This window comes from Gobio gobio (genome assembly GCF_949357685.1).
Source record: "Gobio gobio genome assembly, chromosome: 15".
NCBI lineage: Eukaryota > Metazoa > Chordata > Actinopteri > Cypriniformes > Gobionidae > Gobio > Gobio gobio.
In genome coordinates this window covers 30,624,587-30,634,892 of record NC_137108.1, presented here as the reverse complement: position 1 = coordinate 30,634,892, position 10,306 = coordinate 30,624,587, and the positions used below count along the sequence as shown (strand labels likewise).

At 37.6% G+C, this 10,306-nt stretch overlaps 1 protein-coding gene across 1 annotated transcript in view; it reads right to left on the bottom strand.

Moving 5' to 3' along the window:
- Positions 1 to 383: 383 nt before the first annotated feature.
- Positions 384 to 10,306, bottom strand: part of itga8 (integrin, alpha 8) — an 89,125-nt gene continuing 79,202 nt past the window's right edge. The window contains exons 26-30 of the mRNA XM_079836657.1: positions 9,939 to 10,052; positions 9,116 to 9,229; positions 5,477 to 5,578; positions 4,325 to 4,447; positions 384 to 2,088 (exon numbers count right to left, since the gene is read on the bottom strand). Of these exons, the coding sequence (XP_079692783.1) occupies positions 1,999 to 2,088; positions 4,325 to 4,447; positions 5,477 to 5,578; positions 9,116 to 9,229; positions 9,939 to 10,052 (543 nt within the window). The 3' untranslated portion in view covers positions 384 to 1,998. The remainder of the gene's footprint in view (positions 2,089 to 4,324; positions 4,448 to 5,476; positions 5,579 to 9,115; positions 9,230 to 9,938; positions 10,053 to 10,306) is intronic.

The window sequence follows — 10,306 nt, the reverse complement described above, 5'->3', positions numbered from 1 at the left end:
CCCTGACCTTAATATCTCTATTAAGCTCACTTTAAGCTGTCAGATGACACCAAACATGATGAGTTACATGTTAGAACACACTAGTAGATAAATAGTATGTAGGCCCTGGTGGAAAGCATGTGTCCTGTGAAGCAAATGATATGGTCATTGTGCCTGGAGAGTGTCCCAACAGTCCTCAATCAGCATTTTGATCAATCCCTTGCACTGGATAGGCATTAGTATATTGTGATGAAGGGAGGCCATTGTGCCATGATTCACATGTATACCTTTAAAGGGATTTCTGAAGTACTAGAGCAGTAAAGAGTTCTACCCATATTCGCTCAGCCCTACATTACAGCGTCACTTTGTACAATCAACAGAAAAAATAATCTAATACAGAAAGAATAGTTTCAAATTTCGTTTTAATTTCAGATCTGTGTAAAATAGACAGGGGTGCACATCACAATACATCATTCATGGACTGAAATATTGATCATATCCTTCCAAAGGAGAAAATATAACAAAATGTGGTTCTTGTATTATCAGTCCATATGTATTGAAAGGAACTGGTGGGCATTGACTGAGGTGAAAAAAAAAAAAAAAAAACATTGACGTGAAAGAAAAGAAAATGTTATTTTGTCATTAACATGCTCTGAATGCAACATGTTAGAGCAGCAGTCGTTTAGAAAAATGACCAACAGATGAAATAAATGTGCATACGTCGTCTAACATTATCTAGCTATGCATTTAGAGCGCTGAAAGACACAATATTTTTGTTCCCTTTAGTTTGGAAAAGAAATATTCATGTCAGCCTGACAAATAAGTACTTTAACTTTATATACAAAACAACCTGAACTTCAGGTTTTAAACATTTAGGAGCCAGTGTACACACAAATGATCAACTCAAAAATGTCTCATTATTGCACATGTAATTTAAATCTATTCATTCCCCCTCCCCATCTTTGTACTTTCTGAGCAATTATTTTACAAGCTTCATTATGTAATCAGTACAATCATTGACAAGGCATGTATGAGCCTTTGCTGTGAAACTACATTGTGGGTTGAGGCAAAGCACCAGTTCTGTAAGAATAAAGATTCTAGTCAGCCACAGATTGCAGGATTTACCACTACAAATTTATCATTAGCATTCTTATCTGTAAAATTCAGTTCTTTTTATCAAAATCCATAATGTACATACTGTAGGTGACATAAATGATTTGTATACAGTACAATACACTTTGTATACAGTATGTGACATGTAATGTTTTATAACATTCTGTAAAAAATGACCATATATACACACACTGCAAAGTTTTGGGAGTGGCAACTATATAAATGTGGGGGTGAATCCCCTTAAATTATCGTTCTGTGTGTGGTTACAGAAAACAGGAGTCAGTCCCAAGACTGCTCTAGTAATAATCATGCCAATGTTTTAGCATCTCTCTGCTGTAAACATGAAACATGGATTGCAACAGTTAAACCTGTTTGGTGTCAAATATTTAAAAGCAAAAGAAATTTCAGCAAATGGCTTAAAAGGGAGTGGATCTATATTTAGCTGCAGTGTGTATGTGGCCAATGTGAAGTGTATTGTGGAATGATCCAGATCTTGTGCTGAGCTGGTGTTCCATTGATAATGTTAAACAAAATGTTTTTTTCATCATAACTTAGAGGACGTCGATGGAGTCGATCAGACAGTGAGATCTTAATCTTTGGGATTGATTGTATTGGTCAGCCTCTAGTCTTGTACTGCCATGTGGCTCTTTGGACACTGTGGATATTGCAGCTCTATCAGACTTCTTGATCTTCTGCCATTTTAAATAAAGCTTTATGAAAGTTTCTGAGTGGTACTGTGGCCCAGCTCACAGATCGCAGTCCAGTGTGGCAGCTGTAGTTTATTTAGAGGCTTGGATCCGTAGTCTTCTACAAAGATACTGAAACCTTCGAAACACAGCTCCTGCACTGTCCTCATGGTGAATTATCCCATGGCCTCTTTATTCACACTTCTCATCTGTTCGGCTCTCACGCATCTGTGGATTTTTCTGCGGTCAGCTGCTCGCGGTCTGACACGTCATCGTCTTTGGGTGGCCGTGCCCGATCGAAGAAGCCGCACTGAAGAAGGAGAGCAGGTGGGACGAGGCGGGTGGGGAAAAGAAGAAAAAAAAAAGAACAGAGAATGAGAATGTGATCCCTGGGATAACATACTTGATTCCTTTCGTCCAATGTTTTGTCTGCTAAAACACTTGCACAGATGTGCTCTTAGACACGCATAAAGCCATGACCCATTTAAGACCAGAGATTCAGAGGACCACAATCAGTGGAGCTCAAGTAGATCTGTTTATGAATATGCTGATTGAACTGATATAATTCGCTTTAAAATTAGAAATCACAAGAGGTAATCAAAAGATCATACGTATTCCTCAGCAGACATTACTGAAGCACTGAATGTATACATACACCTCGCACACACACACCAAGTGCTTAAAACATTCTGCACTATTTCTAGACACTAATAAAACATGAACATTTGTGAAAATGTAATCTGTGATGATGTCATGCAGCTCGAGTGTTGCTGTCATTAAATCAAAAACATGTATGATATAGGAAATTAGCAAACAATTCTGAAATTTCATTCAAATTGTCACGCTCTTGTAATAAATATAATCACAAATATATATACACACACACACAATTTGAATTAAATATAGCTACATTCAAATAATTTTAAATACATACTGTGTGTATACACTTTAATTTAACATTTTGATTTTGATGAAGTTCATTAACACTTCGTCAACAACCAACTTCACCACAAGAGGGGGCAATTACGTATTCTTAGCAGGATGCATCTAAGTTTTCTCACTTTTTTCAAATCTGTTATATGTGACACTACCTATAAGATGTGTTAAACAGCCTCAGCTGCTGTAAAACCCCCCTCTCAGCATCTGATTGACATCTTCCTCTTGTGCACCCATGCACACTCGTCACTCTTCAGTGTGTTAAATGCATACGTGTGTGTTTGTGCATGTTAGCCAATTAGGGCATGTCTCCTCCATAGGGACCCAATCAAGTGCCTGAGAACAGCCCGTGTAGACAAAACACTGATAAAATCAAAAATGGCTCATTAATGCCTAACTGCAACAGCACCCCCCCCCCCCATCTGTTAACCTGATTTGCCAATTTTCATCAAGCTCTTCAATGTTCCCCATACCTCTTTTCACTTCACATCCTCCAACCCCCTTCTCCACTTCCTCCACCATCTCCTTCTCTCACTCTATCTCTTACAGCCATCTCTTTCTCTACCCCCCGTAGTTCCTTTGTTTTGCTATTTCACTGAAGCAGAGACGCAGTTACAGACGGATTTTACAGTTCAAGAAGACTTGAAGACTAATGCCAACATACACATGAAACGCTTTGAGAGCATGTATTTTCTCTCTCAACCAGGATTAACAGATTCCTTGCATTCTAATATGCTGATTTGCTCAGGAAACATTTGTTGCAACCATTTGTGTTGCTTAATATTTTTGTGGAAACCGTGATACTTTTTTTCAGCAATCTTTGATCAACAAAGTTCAAAAGAATAGCATTTCAAATGTTGGTATGGGGAATACATATTCATTATTAACTACGAATTTAGCTTTAATAAACTCCTATTTACTGCTTATTAATAGTTAGTAAGGTAGTTTTTGTATTATTGTATTTTGGATTAACGGAGGTATGTTTTACCATCACTTTTGATCAATTTAATGTCCTCGCTGAATAAAAGTATTAAAGGGATAGTTCACCCAAAAAGGAAAATTCTGTCATCATTTACTCACCCTCAAGTTGTTCCAAACCTGTATGAGTTTCTTTATTCTGCTGAACACAAAAGAAGATATTTTGAAGAATGTTTGTAACCAAGCAGATAGAGCAACCATTGACTACCATAGTATTTTCCCCCCTACTATGGTAGTCAATGGTTGCTTGGATCTGCTTGGTTACAAACATTCTTCACTCTATCTTCTTTTGTGTTCAGCAGAACAAAGAAACTCATACAGGTTTGGAACAACTTGAGGGTGAGTAAATGATGACAGAATTTTCCTTTTTGGGGTGAACTATCCCTTTAATTTCTTTCAAAATAGCAACAAAACGTCTGACTGATGATTACTGTATTCACAACAGCATCATGTGTAGAGCCAGAAGTAAAGTATAAGACTGTGTGTGTGAGAGTGTGTGTGTGTGTGTGTGTGTGTGTGTGTGTGTGTGTGTATGTGTGTGTGTGTGTGTGTGTGTGTGTGTGTGTGTGTGTGTGTGTGTGTGTGTGTGTGTGTGTGTGTGTGTGTGTTTGTGTGTTATGGCCACGACCTACCTTCCACATTACTAGGCTAAGCATAGCCAGCACCAGCAGTCCTAGCAGTATAGCCAAAATTATTACCCACAGGGGAATGGCAAAGGAAACGTCAGGAATGGCCCACACCACAAATGTGCCGATCTTAAAGACACAAGCGCACAAACAAAGAAGTCATTAATATTTTACCACCCACTGATCAGGTCGACAGCTTACTTTCCCTTATTATCTCTCTCATTTCTTGGTCTCTTTTTAAACTAAATGTAACAGAAGCTCCTTAAGAATGTTTTGTTTATTCTTATAATTTCATTATCTTCCTTTTTGACAGTTTTATACAGTACACAGAGAAGTAGAGGTGTTGTGATTTGATTATAGCACTCAGCTAAGAAGCCCTAATGTAGTTAATACACATAAAGAGCCATACTGTGGCGGTAAAAGTGTACAGCGATTGTATCAGTAAGTGTTGGTGATACCATGGTACATCATAACATTTCAGTACCAAGGTATTTATATGGTACTTCAATGTACTTCTAAGAATAACATTATTTTAGCTGTAGCCTAGTGGGTTGCACATGGACTACTGTTTGAAATTTTGGGGACAGTAAGATATTTATTAGATCAAACATACAGTAAAACACTATTGTTGCAAAATATTATTACAATTTAAAATATTTTTTTTCTATTTTAATATAATTTAAAATGTAATGAATTCATCACTCCAGTTTTCAGTGTCAATTGATCCTTCAGAAATCATTCTAATATGCAGATTAATAATTAATCATTTCTTATTATCATTATCATTGAGGTCAGTTGAGCTGCTTAATGTTTTTGTGGAAAACATGATACAAAAAGAACAGCATTTATTTGAAATAGAAATATGTGTGATCAATTTTGATCAGTTTCATGCATCCCAGCTGAATAATTAAAACATTTAAAAATATTATAGTGAACTTTGAATGGTAGTGTGTACTATGATCTCGGTGCTCTTGTGGAAACTGAGAGTTTGAATCTGGCTTGCAACATTTCCTAATTTTGCTCATATTTATACTCCCTTCTAAATAGCCCTTAGTTGAGAATCTTTTTCTTCTCTTGCTCTAATCCACATGTTCTCCTTTTCCTCCTGTTGTTTTCTACTTTCTTAATCTGCACCCACACAAACACACTATTACTCACTGATTTGCTCTGGTGTGGCAGTGTATCAGCTCTGATCCGATAAGGCATGGCCGTCACTTGAAAGGACACCGTGGAGTTTAGCGTGTAGTGGTCATTCCGTCTCTGCCAGAGGAAAGCAATGGATTAGCATAAATACAACACACATGGAAAGATCTCAGAGCGAACGGGACAGAGGCTGGCCCCTCGCCGTAGAGGAAAATGTCAGATTAACATTAACAGAACGCACATGGCGGGTGTCTGACAGGGCGCGGAGTTGTAATAGCTTCAGCATGGATGAGGCTTAACGAGACGCAGTGGTCAAAAGAGCAGCAAAACAAAAACTTAAAGCACTTCCTTCAAACTACGATCACTCACACAGACACACACACACATGCAAAGAGCACTACTCTCTGCAGACACACGTACGTGCTCTCATTCAAGTGTCTGGTTTCTATGGACGTTCCTCTGAAGATGAGATGAAAGCATTTTGTTCTGACGATGTCAGGGTTTATGGCGTCACATAACTGAGGTGTCTAACTAGACTGGTGATGTCATCTCACCAGCCTAACATCTGAGGTTGAGTTAAACACTTGGTCATGTTCAGAGAGGAAGGGTGGCCATGAACACCATGTTAAAGGGATAGTTTATTTCTGTCATCCTTTAATCCTTTATAGGTCATGGTGTTCCAAACCTGTACAAGTTTCTTTCATTGGAATGAAAAGACTTTTTATTTCATTAACAATAAACAAACAAACACCTGAAACATTATACCTTTTTTTGTCTTTCACAGAAGAAAGTAAGTCATACAGGTTTGGAATGACATGAGGGCGAGTGAACTGTCCCGTTAAAACACTAAACTGTTCTTACACTTCATTGTCTGCACTCTCATTGGTAGTCATGAGCAGAGTTGGGGAAAGTTACATGGAAAAGTAATGCATTACAATATTAGGTTACTCCCTTAAAAAGTAACTAATTGTGTTACTAAGTTACTTTTTAAGAAAAGTAATGCATTACGTTACTTTTGCGTTACTTTTTCTCACCTGGGCTGGGCTTGTTTTTGTTTTATTTTTATAACAAAAAAAGTTATATTTTTGTGCAACAGTAAAGACCTCTTCACACCAAAATTGAAATAATAAGCCCCAGGCTGAGGTAAAAATGCAAATTCACGCATGAACAGTAGAGGGCGCAGCTCTGCTGTGCTGCCATTCTGGATAATGGTAGAATAGGATGCAGGAGAAAAAAGTTTTAGCAATAAAAACAAAAAATCTAGTAATTTTCATCATCAAAGGTCTGCAGCAAGACATTGGTAAATTAAATATTAAGGTAGATTAAATGCATAAAAATAGTTGTTTTATTTAACATTTAATTATTGGAGGTTTGCATAGTACTCTGATTTTGCATTCTGATTTTAATCATTTTGAGGAGTACAGAATCTTTATTGTGCAAGTGAGATAAATAAATGCTCACATTTAGTCTGGAACTACAATAACCCTCATGTTTACACACAACGCCTCTGCACTTATTCTTCTCAACATGTGGGCAGGAGAGCTGTCAGTCAAATTAATATGAAAACTTGCTTTTGAAAAAGTAACTCCGATATTTTGTTGTGAATTTGAAAAGTAATGCGTTACTTTGAAAAAGTAATATTATTACGTAACTCAAGTTACTTGTAATGCGTTACCCCCAACACTGGTCATGAGTACCGACCTGGGTACCAAGTCGGCAATAAAATTTAAACAATGTGATAACAGCATTTCCCTCTAGCATTTTGAGCGCTGTTGAACAGATTCTTAATCACCTCTGATTGGCCATTGTATTCACACGCTCAACATATATGTCTGTGATTAGCTACAATGCCACAAATGTGCCGATCTTCCCCTGATCAATGCTTCAAAAACATGTTGTAAATAGTCATCTTTGACGCTCTTACACAGATACACACAGGAGCGTTTGAAAGCAGGGGTCTATTAGCGAATCCCTAATATATCCGCTGATAGACGCCTGCTTTCAAACGCTCCTGTGTGCCAATCACAGACATATATGTGACCATGCTGGCAAAATGAGTCGCAATAAGCATACAGATGTTTTTTTTTTTTTTTTTTAACCCCATCTTAAAAAAAACCCAAACAAGTCTTCTATTTCCTCCCTATTCTAGCATGTGCTGCTCTGGGTAATGCCCAAAACTTAGTATTTCAGGCACTTTTGGTGTTTTTTCGCCTCTTCATGACGGATTGCTTCCTGTGTTCCCCAGTTGTCGCTTTGGAAAAAAGCGTCTGCTAAATGAATAAATGTAAATGTAAGACCTACTGTATCACCCAAGGATCTAAAATAATGTCACACATCAGATGTTTTCCCCCAACAGTTAACCAAACATTCACAAAAGACATAACAGATAATGTTTGCGTGAATACTCGCTAAGACAGATATTTTGAAATACTGTAAATCCGTGTATATGTATACCGGGATTGTGCACTGCCTGAGGCATCTTTGTGCGCACTGGTCAGATCTGTCGGTCAGCGCGAGTAAGATCGTTTTCATGGACAAAGGAAAGGTACTCCTCTCAGAAAACATACAAATAAAGATACTTTTAGATCTTTATTTGATATTTGGAGCATTGGAATCGCTAGACAAGGGCTTAATGAACACATTTTTGTGAAAACCTCAAAATCGACCAAAATTATAATTTTTCAGTTGTTTTGCCTGCCCATGCGCATTCCAACTCTTTTGCCAGCACGGATCACATATGTTGAGCACATGAACACAATGGCCAATCAGAGGTGTTTAAGAATCCGTTCAACAGTGCTCAAAATGCTAGAGGGAAATGCTGGTATTGACACATTTTTTAAATTTGGTACCGAATTTGGTACTGAAGTCGGTACCCATGGCAACACTATGTTGTTCATTTGCATAAAAGCTTAACTCTGCTCAACTTTGTTGCATCAGCCACGGTCTCTCATCACAGACAATGCTCATTGAAAATGAATTACTGCTGGTAAGTTTGTTGCTGCAAATCACAGTCAGTGTAAACACAGCTTAATATGAGCCTTTGATCATACAGTGATTTAAGAAGTGAAAATCACCAGCTGGACTTTACAGGGATACCGTGAAGATAACATCCAAAAACACTGCGACAGTTTGTGAATGTTTATACACTACAGTAGATTCAATGACGCATCCTTCTCTGTGATTACATACACTGTGTCCCTGCTGAAAAGACCGGCAGACGTTGTGCTTTGCATGCTGGTTTTCCAAGCAGGTTTCTTAAAGGGATAGTTCACCCCAAAAATACAAATTTCATCAAAAAAGTCATAATTTACCCTCATGTCATTGCAAACTGTATGCTTTTTTGGTCAACATGCATTGAAAGTGAATGGGGTTCAATGTTGTTTTGGACCCACTGGCTTTCATTGTCTGAACACTATTTTTTCCAAAGATGATATTTTGAAGAACGTTGGCAAGCAAAAACATTACAGCCCACTCAGCCCAGTGACTTTAACTCTACTGTATGTAAAAAAAAAATAATAATAATTTTCTTTTATGTCATACAGAAGAAAGTGATAATTTTTTTAGAACAACATGAGTAAATGATGAAATTTCATTTTTGAGTGAATATTCCTTTAACTATGTTAACAAACAAGACTTCCTTGGTCATAAAAGTACCTGTAAGAAGGTGTGAGCCCAGAGACGAGATCTGAACTTGATCACTGCGCTTTGCCCTCGATCCAAACGATCCACGACACACTCCACCATTAGGCAGTTGATATTAGAGCAGTTCTAGAGAAAAAGTAGAGAAGGTCTTTCACATTAATAGTCTCTTCCTGTGTGTGGAGGAATTATGTACTGTGACCCCAAAAGTTTGAGACCACATAAAACATCTGGGATTCAACATCTAAATAAAACCTGGTAATAAACGTTCCAGGTTTTAGGATTTTGAAACATTTAAACATAAAATGAAACATTTTCCAATTCAACATTTCAGCTGATAATACAATTTGTGTCAAATTAGAAAAATGTAAAATATAAGCATTTTCACCTCATTGTACCTCTGCAGATGTCCTGTATGTTTTAAAAGCCTCACACTTAATTTTGAGTGATTTTAGTGGTGACATTTAAAGAGCTGAGTGATGGTGTGTATGTATGTTGTATCAATGCCAACTGTTTGTGTACGTGCATAGGACATGCCCTCTGCCCTGCCTTATCACATTGCCTAAGGTGTGATGGACTAAGATGATCAAAACCACCTGGTCCCCACACACACTAACCTAAAGAGACACTTCAAGAGAGCAAGACAATAAGCACAGTATAAATGACCTGTTATGAGATTTACAGGTGAACTCTCCCTTTGAGGTCAACACAGGTCCCCATAACACGTCAAGTTCAACATAAGAATCTATCCGTCACATCTTTAAGATTGTTCCCACAGGGCGTGCAGCCATGTGCTTCAGGTGGTTTGTGAGAGTGTTTGTGGTGTATGTGTGTGTACCAGTATCTTGCTGCTGTAGCTCTGGGCTGTAGAAACAGATCGTCTATGGCGAGTCGGACCGCTGCTGTTCCTCAGAAAGCCCAGTAATTCTGGAGTGTCCTGAAGAGTGGAGGTCTAAGGAGACAAGAGAAAGACAGAGATGGGAGAGGAATTGAAAAATTAATATTAGATGCAACATGACGTGTGTAGGCAATAACAGTTACATTCATAAAGCAGTTTTAGTATTATTTATACCTTATCAGTAGTTATAATATTTAGAATTCGCTATTATTTTTTATATTTTCAGTATTCCCTTTCATTTTAGTTGAAAATAATATATTTTTATATTTAGCTTTTATTAATTAATTAGTGCCATATCAAAAGTGTGT